Raw genomic sequence first — 22347 nt, forward strand, 5'->3', positions numbered from 1 at the left:
TCTGCTTTTGCCGTGGACAATGCTGATACGTTGCTCCGTTGCACGTGGACTCGGCACACCGTTCCTCCGGTGCTGATCGATAATTGGTACGTATGTGTCAGCAGTGTCACCACGCACCATTATTAGCACTAAGAACGCGCGGCGCGGCATCATCTTCACCACCACCGTGCTAATGTGTTGCATTGATCGATCGATATATATAAGGCCCGCCCCTTGCGCCATATCGGCATCAGATGATCAATCTGCACTGTTTCCAAACCTAATCTTGCAAGTGCACCCTGCACAATAATATAATGCATATGCGCGCGCTCCACTACACAATTTTGATCGGATCTCTCCATGGACGTGCCAATGGCCTGTCATTGTCAGCTACTACTAGTGAGTGTGTGTCGCTTCAGTAGTAGTAGTACCGAACTGAACTGCTATCCTTTGCTGTGCTTGTGGCTATTATTAGACAGCGGATTAAGCAAATGCTGAGCCGCCTTGTACCGCATTTCGTTGTGCAGCCAGCAGGCAGCAACCATTATATCACATCAACAGAAGGTTAATAACTATACTGATTTTATTGGGTTATTATTGTGAGAAATAAAGAATATAGAATACCGTCTGTTGATGTGATATATTATTGTGATATATATATATATATATATATATATATATATATACGGTAGCGCTATTCTACAACCTATGTGTAGAATATTATTCTACACCGCAAGTCAAAACTGAGTAGAAAAAATACTGAGCAGTACTGGAGAGTGTTCAGTATCAACTTGTCCAACACTCAGGACTACGAAATACTGAAACACGAATACGAGCGATACTGAATTTTGCTCAGTATAACATTGTGGTGTGGAATAGTATTCTACACCTAAGGTGTAGAATAGCACTTGTGTGTGTGTGTGTGTATATATATATATATATACGTGCGCTCGTGTTTGTGAGTAACTAAATGTCATCTAGAACTGGGTCTCGTAACAAATCAACACAAAATAATATGAGACCGAGAACGCCTCTCAGGCTATGCCACGTGCTGACGACGTGCATGTTCTGGTGGCCTCATGATTGTGATGAAGCGCTAGCTAAACTAACTAACTTTGTTGTTGAATAACTAACTAGCTAGCTGTCCCCTGTACGTAACACAGCACGATCATCGTGATACTGCGTTCCTCCAGAGTCCAAGTCATCCACTCGGCCATGCGCAAGTGTTCCATTCCACTCCACCATCTTTTCCTTTTGGAAAAAAGTCCAAATTACTCTCCCCAAATTTAGCCTACGTTCATATAAGGTCTAAACTAATATTTGGTTCAATTTACTTCATCTAACTATTTCAGTTGATCTATAGTTATTCTTTAACAGGATTTGTTATTTGTGTTTCTCCACATATAGATTGAATTTTAATATGAAAATTCGTTGATGTGGCAGAGAACATCATAAAAGTTCTGTTAGGAAAAAAAATATATCTAACCTTTTTTTACGTAAAAGTTATGGTGATTAGTTTTGCACAAAAAGTTATACGTAAAAGTTGTGAGTATAACTTTGTAACTTAAAAAAAGTTACAAAAATATTTTTCCCCTAAAACTGTTGATGGGCTGGTGGGATCATTGATTAGCTGGGTCAGAGAACCAGTTCGCCTGCGCCATGTGTGTGTGAGCACAATGTTTTGACACTGGTTTTGCTAAAAACGAGTTGGAGCCGATTTTAATAAAACGTAGTTTTTGAGTTTTACGGAGACTCAGATTTACGTCCACCTGATTTTGTTATGCTATCCAAACGAAGATCTAGCGCGTGGTAGTAGTTAGGCCGAAATGAGTTTTAATAAGGGTTCTTAATGTTTTCATAAAACCGACTATCAAACAATCACTAAGTATCATTGAGTTAATTATGAAATATATTTTTTAGAATATTATATAATATATAATAATTTTCTACAAACTTGATTAAAGTTAATAGAATTTGATTGGCGCATAAGCAACGTGCATGCATGTTCTGCCCTGATGATTGTGATGAAGCGAGCCCTAGCTAACTAACTACTTGTGTCCTAGCCTGTACGTAACATAAGAGCTAACAGCACGATCAGCGTGATCCTGCGTTCCTCTAGTTCACTCGCCCGTGCGCACGTGTTCCATTCCACGCATCATCCTCTTTTTTTTTTATAACGCTATACGTTAAGGCAATCGCAGGTGGGCCGCTGTTTGCTTGCTTTTGTCGAGCCCCGGCCCGTTAACTCCCTTTTTTTTAGCTTAATTAACGTTGGCACTACGGCCCAGTGAACTCCTTCGACAAAGGCCCATGGACGCGTTGGGCTGTCGCTACGACTCTGGTCGTGTGAGAGTCCAGCCCCGTCGTCCATCGGCCCGGCAAGGAAAGCCTATCTGCCAAGTAGTACTTCGGGAATCGTCCGTTGGGCCATTGTCGAGGAGCTATTTCAACAACTGATGGGCCGGTGCTCATTGTCGCCAGACACCTCACCTCACTCGCAAAGTCGCCAGTCACACCCGTGCCTCTCCTGATTCCTGAACGAGCGCGATGAGTTCCAACACGAATCTACACAGCCAGCATTGCGTTGCGTGCCATCGACAACATAAGGAGTGGAGTACGTAATATCCGAGATTCCAAACACTGACCGATCGCTGAAGGCCGCCGATGGAGACAAAGAAGCCGATTGCGTGCCCTGTGTGCTGGCTGTGAATCGTGATCACGGGCGTTCCTTGGAGCATAGCTTATCTACTAAACTACTATTTAACTGTGTTTTTTAATAATAAATTAACGATTAATACTTTAAACTACTAGTATATTACCCGTGCTAACGCTACGGTGACATTAGAAAAAAATTATAAAACTAAAAAAATCATAAAACTAAAAAACAAACCTACCCCACTAACAAAAAAGTCTATATGAAAATTACAGTACTTCATTTGGGAACATATATTTGATTTTAACAAATGCTATGTAGAAAAGTTGAGAAACACAGCTGATCTACAAATGCCCATCATTTGTCTTGTAACTTTGGTAACAATTGTAGTTAGTGTAGATGTATACCTGCCTTATTGGACAAACAAGCAAGAAAAACAAAATTGTAGAGATCGATTAAAGGAATAATAAAACAAAAAATGCCTAACAAAATCAGGCACCAGTCTATCACGCAATGCCAAGAAGACAAGTAAACACTAAATTATACATAAGGCTAAAGAGAAATTAAAATACTCCTGTTCAGAAGTTTCAGATGATCTAGATCATTGTTCCCCCTCAAAAGATTCCTGTTGAAAAGAACATAATGAGAAGTTCAAAAGGGAAAAAAAAGAAAAATAAAGAAACGGTTCCAGATTTGACTTGTTAAGGCATAACCAAACCTCCACAGCCTCTGACCCACCATGGTGATTGATGCATTGTTTCATGGAAGCTACATTATCATCTAACTCCTGCAAAGAACCAAACTAAGAGTTGAAACTCATGAATCACTTATTAAATGATGACGCTAAGGATGGAAAGATAGTGTATCTTGGTCCAACCTTTAGAGCTTCCAAACCACCACAATGGGCAACTCGCTGCTTCTTGACACAGTCATTGTCACAAGGAATCAAGAATGACTGGGTCGCACTCCGCTTCTGTTTCATCCCCCACTGCTCGCTGTAATCACAGTCACCCGTCAAAAGCAGGATAGCACTCGAGCAACAAGATTACTCTAGTGGCTAGCAGCAACTTTCCAGAAAGACGCGGCCGGGCAGTGCCGCTGGTGCCCAGCTAGCAGTTGAGTACGTCGTCAGCCGGGCGAGCCATGGAGAAGAAGACGGTGGTGCTGTATCCGGGCGTCGGCGTCGGCCACCTCGCGCCGATGCTCGAGCTGGCCAAGGCGTTCCTCCGCCACGGCGGAGACCAGGTCGACGTCGCCATCGCGGTCTTCGAGCCGCCCGTCTACGCCAACGGCTTCGCCTCCACGGTCGCGCGCGCCAAGGCCTCCAACGCCTCTGTCGCCTTGCACGTGCTTTCCCCGCCACCGCCGCCGCCGGCGGCCTCCAACGACGCCGAGCCTGATGTCCCCTTGGCCCGGATGCTCCGCTTCCTCCGCGCCACGAATGCGCCGCTCCGCGACTTCCTTCGCGCGCTGTCGTCGTCGTCGTCGTCGTCGCGCTGCGTCCAGGCAATCGTCCTCGACATGTTCTGCGCCGACGCGCTCGACGTCGCCGCCGAGCTTGGCCTGCCCGCCTACTTCTTCTTCCCCTCGGGCACCGCCGGCCTCGCCTGCTTCCTCGGCCTCCCCGCCATGCGCGCCAGAGTGGGCACCAGCTTCGCGGCGCTCGGGAACTCCGCCGTCCTGTCGTTCCCGGGCGCTCCTCCGTTCACGGTTGCGGACCTGGCGCAGGGGCTGGCGGACGACGGCGAGGCGTGCAAGGGCATCATCGGCGTGGCTGCCCGGATGCCGGAAGCCCGCGGCATCCTCATCAACTCCTTCGAGTCGCTGGAGCCGCGTGCGATGTGGGCGCTCAGGGACGGGCTGTGCGTGCCGGACCGCCCCACGCCGCCGGTCTACTGCGTCGGGCCAAGAATGGGACAAGAAGTCCGCCGTGCTCCTCTTGAGATCAAAGTCTGCCCCGTCACCTACCACCGCCACCACCAGAGCCGAGGAACCGACATCGACATCCATTGCGGCCGAGAGGCTCCGCCTGGCGCCCGGGTCCCCCCCGCATGGCGACCTCACGGGGAGCACCGATGCCGCCGCCGCGGCACGGGTGGAAAGCGAACGGGCGAGGTAGCCCTCTAGGGACCCCTTGGCGCCGCCGGGGCTCTCATGCTGCGTCTCGGGTCGCGGCGACTCGTCCTTGCGCGACGAGGGCCTCCGCTTCTTGGCCGGGAAGAACTACGGTGAGCCGGATCGCGGGGAGAATTAGCGCTTGAGGCCAGCCCGACGCGGTCCTCCAAAGAGTAGAGATGTGATGTAAGGTCGTGATCATACTTCTAATCTAGGCCGTCTAATCTGTATGACATGTGTTGTGAGTCGTTGATCTTGTTGGTGGGATTTGTCTGGAGAAGATTTCAATTATAGTAGAGATGACTTTTTAGATAATAAGTATAAACAAGCCGGTCCTTTTGAGCACGCGGACGCGAGCCGCCTCCACCGGCCAATACAAAGCGGCAGTTCGGTTGTCATTTGCCCGCGTTCGGTGCTCCTCTACAGTCTACACTGCCAACACGTTTTTTTTTTTTTGCTTGTTTTTGTTTTTTTGTAACTCCAGCGTGCGCCGCTAGACGCTCATCCAAACATACACGCAACGACGCCCCCGGTGTGCCGTGCTGCAATGTGCGTAGATCATGTCTAAATTAAAAAAAATGCGTCAGCGACGCTTAGCTATTGATGTGCTACTATACACCAGCATAACGTTCTGTTCAGGCGTGTCATTGCGTTCAGAGAGGTCGCCTGTGAATGCAAGTCCAAATAATTCAGAGCTAGGGCGATGACGAACGGACAGGCCGGGATATGCACTGCACTGCACTGCACGGCCACGAGGCCGTTGGCCGCGCGTGCATGTGCATGTGCATCTGCATGCATCATCCCTGGGTTTGGCCGCCGCGACAGGGACAAGGAACTGGATTTGCTGGAGAAGAAAGTGCCGTACACGGACCTGAAATCATGAACAACGATTGGGCGGATGACAGCAGCGAGCAGAGCAACCCAAGGGCCACGCGCTGTGAGCTTCGGTTAGGTCACAGCAGATACAGGACCGTCGTCGCCCTGATTCTGATTACAGCAGGGCTCCAAGACAGATAGGCCCTAACGTCGGAACTGTGCTCGTGGTCGATGGTTCACGGGTAGCTAGCGTGGCCCGTGCACGGCGGCGCATTGCGGACGGACGCGACGATAGCTGAGCAGTTTCTGCCGTCCTACGCGATGCCTCTCTCTTGCGACGTCGTTATCGGTTTGTTCCATCGTAGTATGTCCACAAGCAGCACCTGCACCAAACCGAAGCTCACAGGCCCAACAGTGCACCCGTGCTGCTGCTGCACCCTGCATACTGTACGTACAGAGCTGCAGCACCGTGCCCCCGCAGCGGCGCAACTGCCATCTCCCGACACGATCGAGTGCGCGCGCGAGTGGCAAATCTCTGCAGAGAGAAGAACGTTCCTCGGTGGGCGCGCGAGAATCCAGAAAAGGCCCACGGATATCGATCGATAGATAGATAGATGGATGGATACGGCCATCGGCAAGGCACCGGCGGCGCGAGGGAATCCGCTGCGAAGACGACGGCCGGGGTCCGGTCACCGATGGCGGTGGCCCGCCACCGAAGCTCCCCCCGCGCATCACACGGCCCATTCGCCGCCTTTCTCCTTGGCTCGCGGCGCACGGCCGGCCATATGCATCCAGGCGGCGCGGCGGGCGCCACGGTGGGCCGACCGAGATCGGGTACGTCAAGACGTGGCGCCGCAGCACCTCTCCGGCCGTGACGTACCCGTGCCAGAGCCGAGCCGAAACCTTGGGCCGTCGCGTACTCGCGTCGCGTGCGCGCGCGCCCCGGGATCAGCACGTCGTCCAGCTGCATGCGTGCCAGTGCTGCGCCGGCTGGCCTTGCCTTGTCCTTGCGTTTGCGTGCCCCACTGGTCAACCCGGCCGGGCGGCATACAGGCAGGCAGGCAGGCGCCAGCCCCTACATTGATCGCCCGCCGGAAAACGACTTCACCCGCCACAACTGCGCTATCACCTCTGCCTAGCCGTAAAGTTGACAAAAAAAAAAAAACAAAAACTTTTCAAGATTACCTGTCACATCAAATCTTGCGACACGTACATAAAGTATTAAATACAGATGAAAATAAAAATTAATTATACAGTTTGCCTATAAATTATGAGGTGAATCTTTTAAACCTAATTAGTCTATAATTGGGTAATATTTGTAAAATAAAAATAAAAATGCTACCGTATCAAAAAAAATCAGAACTAAGACCTTGTTTAAAAAAACTAATTACATAGTTTGTCCATAAATCGCGAGATAAATCTTTTGAAACTAGTTAATCCATGATTGGATAATAATTGCCAAATAAAAACGAAAATACGATAGTACAAATAAAAAAATTTAGAAACTAAACAAAGCCTAATCTCTCTTTCCAACTCTAGTGTTGTATCTTCTTCGTGCTAGTGCTTACTCTATAAGTTCGCCAGCTAAAAACTTTTAACTTATCTCATCAAATCTTTGGACATTTACATAACATTAAATTAAATATAGATAAAAAAACTAATTACACAGTTTAGTTATAAAATCATGAGACGAATCTTTTGAGCTTATAACAAATTAGCAAATAATATTTTTCAGTTATTGCTTTTTTTAAGCTTACAATAAATCAGTAAAGAGTACTTTCAGCTGTTGCTTTTTTGACAAGCGACTATTACTTTCACAGTCTTTCCCTCTTACAACGAATCAGTGTTTTATTTCTACTTGGACGAAGAGAACTCCAAGAACATATGTCTGCTATTGTTTTCATTAGGAGGGAATATGTGAATGAATAGAAAAGAGCATATGTCACCCGTATGAACTTGCTTTGAGCCATACAGGGTACGTGCGTGACTGCGTGCCATCCAGGCGCGCACATGCATTCGCGCAGCCTCACCGCGCACGTCGTACTCCGACGCTACGTCACGGCTCTCTCCTCTCTCGGCGGGACGCCGGGAAGGAAGTTCACGTGCCGCCGTCGTCTCCGGAAACCCCCCAACCCCAGTGCGGCTAGCTCACATGCGCGCGTACGCCGCCGAGAGAGACCGACGACGCCAGGCGTGTACTCGATCGCGTCTTCCTCCTCTGCGGCCCACGGTCCACCGCTGCACGGCACCGTGCATGGCGGCTGGTATTCGCACATGAAAACGTTGCCATCGCGCGCGTCGTGTTCGCAAGCCAGAGTTCGGTACGTGGATCTGTTGGCAGACCTTCTCGATCGCCACATGGGAGCCGGGAGCGCCGTGCTCTTCTGGATCCGACGCCCCTAGCTGCATGGCGAGGCGACGACGCACAGGGTCGCCATCCGCCAAAGCCGTTGTGGGCTCGTGGCCGGCGCTGCTGTCCGTGGCTGTGAGCGGGTGTGAGCTGGGAGCGTGTAATCATCATCGTCGACCGGTTCGGTAACTCAATCAATCATGGGTCGCCGGTCGGACTTTGCCGTTGAAGCTACGTCAGTGCGGATTACCATCACGGTGCCGCGGGCGCTTTGTTAGTTTTTTTATCTATCTTTTGTACTGTCAGACACGCTTACCGATAAGATAATCGCGGTCGGACAACCGTGATCGAGCTCCTGCCGGCAACCAAGCAATCATCTTCGGCGTTTACCTGTTCTGGGTCGGCAAGCAACACCTGCAGCTGTTTTTCCCGTTCCTGTCAGTGTCAGGCTTTTGCAAAGCGGATACGTTTCTGCTTCTGTGTCCGGACCACTCACGGGCCTCGAAAGCTCACACGTGTTGCTACGGAATGTGGATGAGTCATCTGCTCTTTTTGCATCAGACTGGGCGGCCAACGTAGCAAGCATGAATGATTGATGAAGCACATTCCTGCGAGACCGTAGCATGAAACGAAAATAACCGCACAGAAATGATGGTTTGGAAAGGGAAGCGGATGTATACTTCTGCCTTGGCGCTGAAGGTGTATTATGGCTTTGACACTTTGGGAGGTTTGTTGAGTTCACACGCGCGTGCAGGAATCTTTTTCATTCGGAGATCCGAGACAAGTCGAACCGATGTGTCTGAACCTGATACGACCATGATGCTCATCGACCTCCTCGCAGGTCGCAAGTAGTAGGGTACAGTACAGTCACAGATCATGCCATCGTGGAGCACAATTCCACAAGACGATGAACCACTCGTGTGTTGGTAAAAGCTTGCCGCTCGTTAAGCACCAACCACAGGCCCAACGTTCGAATCAGACAGGAACAGGGATGATTGAAACATTAAGCTGAATTTTTTATATCGTTTGTCGTGGTTACTTAGCGCTGGAGATCATCGGGCTAGTGCAGGGCCCTGCGCTGCGCTTTCTCCCCACTTGGAAACGCTTGTGTGTCGGTGTGTGCCTCTCCCTTTCTTCCTACTCCTACATTCCAAGCACTAACCTTTTTTTTTCCAGTAGTAAGGCCTTGTTTAGTTTGAGAAAATTTTTGGATCTTGCTACTGTAGCACTTTCGTTTGTTTGTGTCAAATATTATCCAATCATAGACTAACTAGGATCAAAAGATTCATCTCGCGATTTACAGGTAAACTGCGTAATTAATTTTTGTTTTCGTCTATATTTCATGCTTCATGCATGTGCCGCAAGATACGATGTGATAGGGAATCTTGAAAATTTTTGAAAACTGAACAAGGCCTAAGCATTTGTGGCCTGCAGCTGCAGGGCCCAGGGGGTTCCGTGTTAACAACCTCTCCACGAAGAGTAACGATAGATCGCCGGCCAGAGAGGTCCGGTTACAAGAGAGGAACACAAGTTCCGTATCTGGTTTTTTACATGAATGATGATGTTTCCCCCAGACTCTCCCTCTCCTTATCTACTCCTCACTGGACGGCACGCATCGCACGCAAGCCCACTCTGGGCCGGCCAGCCTGATGTTCTTGGGCCTGGCCCGACTTCCCCTCCTGGGCCTCAGTACTTCTGGAGACGATAACAGATGAGGGGTGATGACATCCCCCCCTCCTTGGGTACCGGCATGTCCCCATGCCGGAGCAGCCGGAAAACGTTGGCGAAGGGCCTCTTCATCTTCCCAAGTGGCGAGGGTGGAGTCGAGGCCGGACCACTTGACGAAGACCTGGGGAACGATGTCGATGTCGCGACGGTGAACACGGTGCTGCAGGATAGCCTCCGGAAACTGCAGGTCGTCGTCGACATCCGGAAGTTGGCTGGAGACGGGATGTTTTGTCGAGGACGCCGGCTTGAGGAGGGAGACATGGAACACCGGATGTACGGAAGAAGAAGCCGGCAACTCCAGTTTGTAGGCGACCTGCCCAACACGTGCCAGCACCTTGTACGGGCCGAAGTAGCGGAAGGAGAGCTTCTGGTGGGCCCGCGGCGCGAGCGACGCCTGTACATAAGGCTGGAGCTTGAGGAAGACGAAGTCGCCAACCGAGAAGGAGCGTTCTGAACGACGCTTATCCGCCTGCGACTTCATTCTCTGTTGGGCACGGTGCAGATGGTGTCGGACAGACGCCTCCATAGTTGCACGCTCGGACAGCATTGTTTCCACATCAACAACAGGTGAGGCAGTCGAGGCGGAAATCCCAAAATGGCGAGGAGGGTGGCCATACAATACCTCGAACGGAGTCCGGCGAAGGGAGGAGTGGTAGCTCGTGTTGTACCAATATTCGGCCAGAGGAATCCATTTTAACCATTGTCGCGGGCAAGAGTGTACAAAGCAGCGGAGGTAAGTTTCCAAGCATTGATTGACGCGTTCGGTCTGGCCATCAGACTGAGGATGATATGCCGAACTCATACAAAGCTGAGTCTGTGCCAGTTTGAAGAGTTCGCTCCAGAACTTGCTGGTGAATACCCGATCTCTGTCAGAAACAATATGAGTGGGCAAGCCATGAAGGCGGTACACCGAATCAAGGAACACCTGAGCAACTTGTTGGGCAGAAAAGGGGTGCGACAGAGGGATGAAATGAGCAAATTTGCTGAATCTATCAACAACCACCAGTAAGCAATTGGCAGCACCAGAGCGAGGCAGCCCTTCGATGAAATCCATAGAAATCATCTGCCAAGATTCAGTGGGAACCGGCAGCGGAGACAGAAGTCCTGGGTATCGTGCCCGATCCGGCTTTGCTTGAGCACAAGTGGTACAGGAAGCTACAAACTGCTTGACTGCTGATTTCATACCGCGCCAGGCGAATAATTTTTTGAGGCGACTGAAGGTGACAGGGAAACCAGAATGTCCGCCCAGGGCACTGCTGTGGAACGCGGCCATAACACGTTGCTGAAGCCCCGGATTATTCCCCAGCCATATGCGACCTTTCACTCGAAGAATACCGTCAACCAGAGAAAAGGGTGGGTGAGCATCAGGTGTTACCGCGAGCTCCTGAAGAAGTTTCTGTGCTGACTGGTCATCATTGTACCCACTGATCACCTCCAGCAACCAGGATGGTTGGGAAGACGAAAGTGCGTTGAGGCGGGCTGGTGGATCAGGATGGCGAGAGAGAGCGTCAGCAGCCAGGTTAGAAGTACCGGGTTTGTACACGATGCGGTACTGCAGGCCCACTAATTTGGTGTACAACTTCAACTGCCATGGAGTATGTAGCCGCTGGTCTGTAACATGCATGAGACTCCTCTGATCCGTGAATATGACAAACTCACCATGCTGCAAGTAAGAGCGCCACTGCTCGAGAGCCACCAGTATAGCCAAGTATTCCTTCTCATAAGTGGACATGCCACGAGTGCGAGGACCCAGCGCCTTGCTGATGAAAGCAAGTGGGTGCCCATCTTGAAGCAGAACGGCGCCCACGCCGGCTTCACTAGCATCAGTTTGAATCATGAATTGTTTGGAGAAATCCGGTAGGGCGAGCACGGGGGCAGACACCAGAGCTTGCTGTAACGTGGTGAAAGCTGTAGAGTGGTCAACTGTCCAGACAAACAAGGTACCTTTCTTCAGCAGATCAGTAAGGGGGCGAGCGATGATGGCAAAATGTTGCACAAACTTGCGATAATACCCTGCGAGACCCAGGAAGCTGCGTAGTTGCTTGACGTCTGCAGGCACTGGCCACGCTCGGATGGCCTCTATTTTGGAGGGATCAGTAGCCACGCCCTGTCCGCTAACCACATGGCCGAGGTAAGAAATACGCTGTTGGGCAAACTTGCACTTAGAAAGCTTCGGCTGCCACTGATCCTGAGAGAGCAGAGAGAACACTTGGCGGAGGTGTTCGAGATGTTCCTCAAAGGTACGGCTGTAAATAAGGATGTCATCGAAGAACACCAACGCACATATGCGCAGCACCGGACGTAGGGTCGAATTCATGGCCCCTTGAAATGTATTCGGAGCCCCCGTGAGACCAAAGGCCATGACATTGAACTCAAAATGCCCCCAATGGGTTTGAAATGCGGTTTTGAACTCCTCGCCAGGCGCCAGCCGGATCTGGTTAAACCCCGCCCGGAGGTCAAGAGTAGAAAACCAAGAGGCCCCAGACAGTTCATCCAATAGTTCATCGATTACGGGAATAGGGAATTTGCTTTTAAGTGTCAACGCATTCAGCATCCTGTAATCGACGCAGAACCGCCAAGTGTTGTCCTTCTTGCGTACCAGCAACACCGGGGAAGAGAAAGGACTGGTACTGGGGCGAATTAAGCCCTGCTGCAGCATCTCTGACACCTGTTTCTCAATCTCTGTTTTCAGGGCAGGGGCGTAACGGTAGGGGCGCACAGAAACAGGTTGGGCGCCCGGCACCAGAGGAATGGTATGGTCGCAGGGACGCCTACGCGGCAGCGCAGTGGGCCCTGTAAACAGGTGGGAGAACTCATCGAGCAACAGTTGCAACTGAGGATGTCGTGGCTCGACATCCGGTGCAGGTACTTCCGAAGTGATGCTGTAGAGTTTGAGCACCGAGCAAGAACTGTCCGGCAGTATGCCCTGTAAGGAGATATGAGTTGATCCATAGGGAATGAGCATCCATTTGGCTTGCCAATCAATCTTCATGGGTGAAAAGGCCTGTAACCAGTCCATGCCGACAATCATATCATAGGAGCCAATATCAAGGACTTTCAACGTGGAGTGGAACTTGTGCTGCTGGACTGACCATTCCGCCATAGGTATTTCAGTGTCACAGGTAATTCGGACGCCATTGGCGACTTGGACAGAAACTGGCTTCTGAAGGGGTCGCAGGCCTGACAAGTGCTGAGCCACAGATGAACTGATGAAAGAATGGGTACTGCCCGAATCCACAAGTATGGTAACAGCCTGACCACCAATAGTGCCCTGCAACTGTAGAGATTGAGCAGTGGAATGTTCCGAAGAGGATGCAGAAGCAAGTACCATGAACAGCTGGGAAGGACTCTCCAAATCATCAACAGGTTGGGATTCACAGTCATCAAACTCATCCTGACAGAGGTTCCACACTTCCTGCAAAGCATGTAACTGCAACACTGGAGCACACTTATGACCAGGATGCCATTTCTCTGCACAGGGGATGCACAACCCTCGGGCCCGGCGGTAGGAGCGAAGAGACTGCAGACGCTCATCCATCGGCGGGCGACCTGGTGGACGTTTGTCATCCGAAGCCTTCCTGACCTCCGCAGGCTGAGAGACACCCGGCTTAGGCGGAGGAGGAGGAAGCCCCGCAGTCTTGGCAGCCGGAGGCTTGAACGAGGGAAAGCCATCATTCTTCTTAATGTCCTTGTGTTGACCCAGATCCGCCGCCTCTTCCTGCAACAAGGCCAAAGTGCAGGCAGCATCCAATGTTTGCGGACGTTGAACAAGAAGAACTGCACGAATATCATCATGAAGACCATCCACGAAATGTGTAATGTAAGAGAGAAGGTCCGGGTTGGTCGTGTAGGCTGAAAGGTTTTCAATGAGGGCTATGAATTGATCCACATATTCCTGAACGGAACCAGTCTGTTTGATGTGGAAGAGTTGGCGGAGAAGAAGCTCATGCTGATCACGGCTAAAGCGCTCATGAATCAGCCGACAAAACTTGGCCCAATCTACCGCAGGAAGCTGGCGCTCTATGGATTGGAGCCAGCGCTTGGCGGCACCAGTAAATTGCATTGTGGCACATTTGATCCAGACTGACTGATCGACACAATACATCTCAAAGTAGTTTTGGGCTTGGGTTATCCACAATTGGGGGTTGTCACCGTCGAATTTAGGAAAAGGCATTTTGGGTAATTGGCCCATGGGTGGGTGGTGGTGGGAGGGAAATTCGTAGGCTGGTGGAGGCAGCGGGTGGGATTGAGGTGGAGGGTAAATTGGTACGGAATTGGAGTGAAGTGGGTGAGGATTTGGGGAATTGGGTGTGGCGTTCGGCTGTGTAAGGGATGGAATAGGGGGATGAAGAGGCGGATGGTACAAATGAACTGGAACTGAATTAGGGGATGAATACGTACCATTGGCCGGGTTTGGAGCTACGGTCGTCACCGATCCGTAGCCCCTCTCCCGTGTAGTCATCTCAACGCGGCCCGTTGGGCCAGTCGACCGTGGCTCCGCCAGAGTACGCGGCGGCGGCCGACTCACGGTGCTTCGGCAGCGGATGTCGCTGCGGATGCACCTCCAGTTCCCTGGAGAAGCGCCGGAGGTCGAAGCGAAGATCATCGACGTGGCCCTCGATCTCTTGCCGCCAGGACTGCAGAACCCCGACCGCTCCCTCCAGATCCTCCACCCTGTCATCACGCTCGTCGTGGATCTCAGCCAGCCGGATCAATTCGAGAGCCCCCATCCGCTGGTCCAGCTCTTCCAGCCGAACTTCGAAATGGGAACCCCAGTTGTCGGCGACCGCGGCGGCGGTGTACTGAGCAGACACGAGACCCTCCAACGAGGTGAGTCGGGAGTCGACGGCGACCTCGCGCTCCCGGAGGGAAGCCTCCGCGTCATCGACTCGCTTCTCCAAGCGCCCCCAGCGCTCGGCGGAACGAGCATCGTAGTTGTCCATCTTCTTCAGCAATTCCTCGAGCGCCTTGGAGACGACCGGATCCATGGCTCCCCTTGCCCTCTGGAATCGGGTGAAGTGCTCGTGGGTGGGTGCCGAAGGATCCAGGGTTCGCCGGTGCCCCGGCTCGACGGCTTTGATACCAGATTGTTAACAACCTCTCCACGAAGAGTAACGATAGATCGCCGGCTAGAGAGGTCCGGTTACAAGAGAGGAACACAAGTTCCGTATCTGGTTTTTTTACATGAATGATGATGTTTCCCCCAGACTCTCCCTCTCCTTATCTACTCCTCACTAGACGGCACGCATCGCACGCAAGCCCACTCTGGGCCGGCCAGCCTGATGTTCTTGGGCCTGGCCCGACTTCCCCTCCTGGGCCTCAGTACTTCTGGAGACGATAACAGATGAGGGGTGATGACATTCCGGTTCCAGACGCGGCAATCCAGCACGCGTAGGACGGTAGGAGGCGACCGGCCTAATTTACAACCGACCTAAGCTCGTAAGGACACAGCAAGTGGAAGGGGCGAAGGGGAAAGGGACAAGGGCGATCCAGCACGCGTAGGACCAATCCTTTCCTGTCCAAGTTCGAACTGACTCAGAAACGTGGAAGAAGAGGAAGAAGCATGGGCATCTGGTCATTTGCGATGGCTTGCTTCTCCGTCGTCCTAACACACGGGGCAGATTCAGTTACCAAGTACTCCTACAGAACAGTGACCAACCGGAACCTCCAGAGCTGCTGATTTTTTGGCAGCGGTAGGCACACATTGCGATCCTTCCTGCCGCTGTGATTGTACAGGATTGCATACGAGTACACCGTTTCCATTTCCAAAAGGACAACGATACACGCATCCAGGCATCGTGCATCGATGTCCTAACTCCGGAATAGAAAGCCGGTTTATTCCGCAGTTAAAGCGAGAAAGATAGTACCCTCCCCTGCTCTGAAGAATTCTCGAACGTCATCTCCATTCCATGCCCTCTTTCGGCAGCACCACCACGGACACGGATTATGCCTTGCGTTCGCGCCCGGCCCGGAGCGGCGGTTAGCAAGCATCATCGGAAGCCCTCAGAAAACGGCAAAAATGAGCAGAAAAGAAAGAAAGAAAGAAAGAAAACGTCGCTTTGCTTCGTGTTGAGCCACAACGGGCGCTTTTGGTAGTGGAAACATTAAAGAAAACCCCGGCAATCTTTCGGGAATATTATATCCGCGCAAACAAAACAAAAAGAGAGCGCGGCGCGCGCGCTCCTTCCTTTTGACTCTCCGCGGCTCGGCTGCCGCTTTGCTTCCTCGGCTCCCCGTCGCCATCCATCCTTGGGCGCTGGCCGTGGCCGCGGCCGCTAGCGCTCGCCACGACCACGAGCCTCTTCCTCTCCCGGCGCCTCGCGGGCCCAGCCCATCGTCGCGGTCGCGCGCCCGCGCCGTGCTGTATCTAGTAGTAGACGCGACGCGACGCGACGTCCCTGTAGCGTTGCCGATGCATGCAGCAACCAGCATGCCAGCAGGGGTCAGGGGTGTGCACGGTGCACCCACATGCCATGTCCTGGGTTTTCTATCTATAAACCGCCGGCGACCTTCTCGCCGGATGTACTCCCGTCTCGGACAGTGCTCGAAGGAAAACAAAAAAAACGTGACGAGTGCCGAGACGAGCTGATTGAATCTATCAGTATGGAGGAGAACTGGATCTGGAGATGCTTGCTGGTACTAGCTGCGACAGGCTACAGACTGCAGTGCGCGCAAGCTGCCGAGACGACAGGGGTCAAGGTTTTTAACGGTGCTGGCCGTAATGTAGTTTAACGGATTGGAGGCTGGTCATGAGTGCGAGCATGTACATGGATGTCTGTACACCTGCGTCTGTAATTTATTTGCTTATTACGTGAGTACGTCGTCTCTCCACGTTTCTACACCTCTCTAGAACGAAGCGGAGGACGAAGCAGTGACAGTGAGAACTGAGAACGTGAGCGAGGAGCAGGGGAGGAGGAAGGCCAGCCCGGTGCTAGTTGGCCGCGCGCGCGCGTTTGTTTACCTCGGGATGGGATGGGATGGGATGGTAGTGTGCGTGTCCTCGGGATGCTGATATTCCCCCGTGTCCGTCCGTCCCTCCCCATCATCGCATCGCAAGTAACCTCCCCGTTTCGCTTGCTGCTTGTCATCGTCTCCCCCGGCAAAGGCGGGCAAGCCCGCAGCCGCAGGGCCAAGCCGTGAGCAAGCTCGATCACCTCGTGCCGAGGCCCAGCTAGCTCATCTATATAAGCGCCAGCCTCTCTCTCCTCACTTAAAGCAAGCACCCAGTGTTAGCTCCACACGCGCACAGAGGACGGAAGGGGAGAGAGAGCAGCGAACGAGAGGAAGAGCAGCTGCGACGGCGGCGAGCGGGCAATTAACGCCAGACAGATAGGTGAGGTGGTAGTGGTAGTAGTAGTCTGGTAGAGGTAGAGAGAGAGAGAGAGAGAGAGAGAGAGAGGGGAGGTTAGCAAAGGTATAAGCTGTGGGCTTCCGCAATGAGGTCGAGGAGGTCGTCGCCTTCGTGGCGGCGGAGCGTGGTCGCCGCGGTCGTCATAGCGTTGGCTGCGTCGTGGTCCGCGGCGGCGGCGGCGCAAGCGCAGCTGAGCCAGAGCTACTACGCTTCGACGTGCCCCAACGTGGAGACGCTGGTGCGCGGCGCCGTCACCCAGAAGCTGCAGGAGACCTTCAACGCGGCGCCGGGCACGCTCCGCCTCTTCTTCCACGACTGCTTTGTCAGGGTACGCGCGCTCCGGTCCATTCCATTTCATATCCGTCACTCACCATATGCGCAAGGATCCAGTGGATCGATTGACGTGCCCCGTCCCTGCCTGACCCTTGTTCTTCTGGTTCATTCCGATTCCCAGGGCTGCGACGCGTCCGTGCTGCTGTCGGGCCCCGACGACGAGCACAGCGCGGGCGCCGACACGACGCTGTCACCGGACGCGCTGGACCTCGTCACCCGCGCCAAGGCCGCCGTCGACGCCGACCCCAAGTGCGCCTACAAGGTCTCCTGCGCCGACATCCTCGCCCTCGCCGCCCGCGACGTCGTCTCCCAGGTACTCTACTTCTTCTTCTTCAGGCCTCCCATCCATCCAAGATTCCAAGCTGCAGGCCGCAGCTACACACGCACGCCCCCAACTCCGGTAGAGAGAGAATTCGTTGGCGCTGTCGTCTCTGTTCACGTCACTTTCGGCGCCACAGACGAACAGAGAGGATGGGGGTGATGGGAAATGGAAACCCGGCGAGCCGTTTCGTTCCAGAAAAAGAAGTGGTTATGCCACTTTGGTCGATGGGGGATTACTGGATTAGCGACTCGGGGGGCTTACGTTACGCTTAAACCCTACGCCATTAGCGCACCATCGTAATAAACTAGTAGTAATTAATCAACGATGCTAGTAGTGTTTTGGAGTGGTTTCTTTCCGGCGCGCCTCGGGCTTGTCCGGGCGACAGCTATGATGAGGCTGACATGTCCCGCGCGCTCATGGCCGAGGCGAACGACTCCTCCGCCGCAGGCCACAGCGGCAGCCAACACTGACTCTGAGCTGTGCCGCAATCATCCCAGTCCGTCCGCGCGTGTCATGTCCAGCCAGGCCCCCCTGTCGTCTTCCTCCCCTGCTTCTCCTGGAGCCGGAGCTGGAGAGTGGAGTTTGGAGAGGCGAGTTTAGGCTAGGAGTTTTAGTATCAGCGCGAGCCATTGATCAAGTTTGAGCTGGCTGCAGAGTGCAGAGAGTAGGGGATGGGGATTCCAGAAAGAAAGAAAAAAGAAAAAAGAAAAATTTGTGTCCGGTTTGGCGCTAAAAAAGGGGGGATTGGGTTTCGGTGGTGTGGTCCTGCCGTGTCCTGGTACTGCACCCTGTCGGAATTCTGCTGTCCCCGGCTCATTCATCACTCGGAGCAACAGCACGCGCGGTCCAGACTCCAGGGCAAGGGCAAGGGCAAGGGGCAAGGCATGGCGCGAAGAGGAGATGCGACGCCCGGCTTGGACGACGGGACCGAGCGCCGGCGTTACTGCTCCTCGCTGGCTCGCTGCTGCGTCAGCGCGTGCCCGTGCCTTTGAATTCTTCTCTGACGCGAAAGCAGACACGGTTTGGCGGCGTAAATGAGCCGGTACGGCGTCGACAGATACGAGCGCCCGACACCTAATCCGCCGGGCCGTGCAGTCCTGCAGTGCCTGGACGGACAGACCGGTGCACGTATACACGGAGTAGGAGTATTCCGTATACACGGGCACGGCCATCAGTTATTGTGCCGAGCAACTCGGCCGAAGTTTCTGATGCTCGGAGTCATTTCTGGCGCACACACACACACGGCACGGACGTGTGCTGCTAGTACCGCGTCGGAGTACTTTACTACGTAGAGTAGTACTCCGTCGCAAGGCGCTGCAGCTCTTCGTGTACACGTACGCGTAGGCAATAATAAAAAAAAAAGAATTTTTACTACAGCACTTACCGATATGGTTGGAATTGGTGATGCAGACGGGCGGGCCGTACTACCAGGTGGAGCTGGGGCGGCTGGACGGCAAGGTGGGCACTCGCGCCGTGGTGAAGCACAGCCTCCCCGGCGCCGGCTTCGACCTCGACCAGCTCAACAAGCTCTTCGCCGCCAACGGCCTCACGCAGACCGACATGATCGCCCTCTCAGGTACGTCCGGAGTCGAAAGCGGCGCCCCGACTGGTTCCGGTTTGGTTGGCCGGCAGCTGCATGCGGTTGCGGTCGCGACGCCGGACGCGGCTCATCATTCCGCCTCCGCTCACTCCCTTTCCCTGCTGCTCGATCACATTTGCTGCTGCTGCTGCTCGTAGAAACGCATGTCCTTTCCAGCCTGGCTCCGGGTGCGCCCGGTCCCTCCCTTCCCCAGCTTCCTCGCGCGCAGGGGCAGGGCAAGGGCATGGTCCCGTGGAGGACTCCCCATGGCTCGCTGTTGCTGCTACTCTCGTGACCACTGCACTGACGAGATCACCACGCACAGTCACGTCACGGTCATAGCACTAGCACTAGCAGTAAAAACCCTGCAACTGTCCACTGCCACAGTCAGCGACCACGGCTGGCGATCCGCCGCTGACGCTGCCAGCTGCGAGCCACAGTGTCACTGAGCTGCAGCGCTGATCCCGACTGATCCAGCCAAACAAACGCATGCAGGTGGGCACACGATCGGCGTGACGCACTGCGACAAGTTCGTGCGGCGGCTGTACACGTTCAAGGGCGGCCGCAACAGCGCCGGCCCGCCGATGAACCTCAACTTCCTGCGGCAGATGCGGCAGACGTGCCCGCTCAACTACACCCCGTCGGCGTTCGCGATGCTGGACGCCGTCACGCCGCGCAAGTTCGACAACGGCTACTACCAGACGCTGCAGCAGATGAAGGGCCTGCTGGCCTCCGACCAGGTGCTCTTCGCCGACCGCCGGTCCCGCGCCACCGTCAACTACTTCGCCGCCAACCAGACGGCTTTCTTCGACGCCTTCGTCGCCGCCATGGCTAAGCTCGGACGCGTCGGCGTCAAGACCGCCGCTGACGGCGAGATCCGCCGCGTCTGCACCAAGGTCAACTAGCTCGCTGGTTAGCTCGTAATACATTGGGAGGGACATTGGGTTGGGTAGTACCGTAGTTGGGGGTTGAGAAAGAATGTTCATGTCCATCAGTAAAGGCCATCCATGATCCATCACAGTTCACAGTCACAGTCACAGTGTACTAGTATATTAATTTGTTGATCCGCCGATTCTTTTCTTGATTATTATTGTGTAGTAGCAGTAATTGAAACCATGTAACAACAAGAGGGAGCTCCATACGTACATCCTAGGATATTTTCAGTTCACGCCCTACCATACTTACATCCATGTAAATGAATGAATGCTACAGTTCGTCCAAGTACATGCCATTGCTTGCTTTTCTTTTGAGAGTTGCTGATCAGTCACGAGAAACATGAATGAGGTTGAGCGAGTGTGACCCGCTCGCGTGTGTACATTGTATCCTATGCTCATGCTCATGGCGGATCCAGGCTGATGACAGCCAGAACATGTATTGTCCAAGTCCTCATAAATACAGCCGGCATGAGCTGTGTGTGTGTGCTAGCACGCAGTTCAGAGACCATGTGATGCTTTCAGTGGATGGAGCAAGCTAGCAGAGATTAGGGTAGCTGCTGACAATGAATAGTGTGATCTATGGTGCTGTTGATGCCTGTTCTGATGGAGAGGACAGCCTCTGTTTTTAGTGTTTGTCCTCTTGACAGGTTTCTATCGTGAGAACAAAAAATGGAACAACAAGGCAATGGAAACGAGAAAAAAAAAAGGTGCCCAAACATGTGATTCGGTGACACGGAATTGCTGAAACATGCGGCCAGAAAACTCTGCTTTTCCACGTCAAGTACTGAACTTTCAAGCCGTTGGCTCGAATTCGGAATGCGTAACTTGATGTGTTGGGCTGGCACAATCGCAAGGTCCCTTTCTTGGTCAGAAACAGCCGCCGAATTTGCTGTTTCCCAACCAACTGAAGTTATTCTTCCTCCAAACAAACAAAAAAGAGATGTTCTGGAGCTTACCATCAAGGGACGCATACCAGAAACCTGCAATTTGCAGCATGGGTAACCTTGATCTTATCTCTCTGACCAGCATTAATCTCGCTGACCCGTGTTATTCACTGAAATCTATGCCTAACCAGTAACCAGTAAATGTGCATCGCATGGCACAGTGGAGACCTCACAATCAAGTTTATGTCACTTTTCTGTTCATGGTCACTGTATTTCTCGCCCATACTCTGATGCTAGTCCTTTTCATGTTCCTGCAATGAAAAATATGCATAGGAGTACATCAGAGGGCGTCCTGCATCTCAAAGAGGTACACTATTGGTACGCAATAACTGCTATGGCCAAACCTTGCTGGTCATTAATAAAATGAAAAAAAAGTATAGAATTTCTCCATGGGAATATATATATCTCCAAGATTAGCAATATACAGTCTATATAGAACATGAACATTCAGAACGGTCCAACAGACCCTTGTACAAGTGCACACCAATATGAGTGTGATATAAGCATTTCGGCGTGGCTATTGAATATAGTTATATGATGCCACATACTATGTTTAGTACCAACAACGAAACATGTTCAGCTGGAGTGATGGACACAAGTTCTATGAATCTAGCCAGACATTTCAGGTGGCCTCAAACATCAATTCACATCACCATAAATACTTGACCGTTTCATTTTTAGTCATAATAATAAAGAGCATTAAAACCTATACAATCTCCTTTATCTCAGACTGCATGAAAAACTTCTTTTTGCTAAATCTGTCTGCTTTAAGAAACTGAATGTAGAAGAGAATTGTGTGTGGAGTAATGGCAGACATGCTCTTAGTCTTAGCTCGGCTCCCCTACTAGCTCAAACAATGAAAATGATAGCAACAAAGTCAACCACACAAGAAAAATAATAGTGCAGAATATGTGGTTCTGGAGTACAATTCCTCCTGCCTGCCACACACTGCTGCTTTTCTAGGTTTACATTATTCAAGCCAGTGGCGTTCCTTTGGAATGCATTCCTTGCCTTATTTGGTGAAAATGGGCAGTCACTTTCTGAAGTTAAAATCAGCTATCGCAACTTAAAATTAAACTGCTTATCATCCCAACTGATTTAAGGGTGAACAAGTTTTCAGTCCAACACAGAAATGCAGAACCAATTTAATTCAGGCATTAATAGAATCCACAAAATTCACTGTCCAGACTCGAGATGATCCAAGTATCCAACCACGTAGATTATGGAAACAATATCAAGCTG

The 22347-nt window shown here is 52.3% G+C and overlaps 2 protein-coding genes across 2 annotated transcripts; both read left to right on the forward strand.

Moving 5' to 3' along the window:
- Positions 3730–5044, forward strand: LOC8065129 (UDP-glycosyltransferase 88B1). The gene has a single exon (XM_002437470.2). It carries the CDS (start codon positions 3776–3778, stop codon positions 4757–4759), a length of 984 nt encoding a protein of 327 aa, XP_002437515.2. The 5' UTR covers positions 3730–3775; the 3' UTR covers positions 4760–5044.
- LOC8063810 (peroxidase 16) lies at positions 16628–20471 on the forward strand. The gene is made up of 4 exons (XM_002437471.2): positions 16628–17320; positions 17447–17638; positions 19058–19223; positions 19722–20471. Exons 1-4 carry the CDS (start codon positions 17078–17080, stop codon positions 20129–20131), a joined length of 1011 nt encoding a protein of 336 aa, XP_002437516.1. The 5' UTR covers positions 16628–17077; the 3' UTR covers positions 20132–20471.

Source organism: Sorghum bicolor, chromosome 10, assembly GCF_000003195.3.
Source record: "Sorghum bicolor cultivar BTx623 chromosome 10, Sorghum_bicolor_NCBIv3, whole genome shotgun sequence".
Classification (NCBI taxonomy): Eukaryota; Viridiplantae; Streptophyta; class Magnoliopsida; order Poales; family Poaceae; genus Sorghum; species Sorghum bicolor.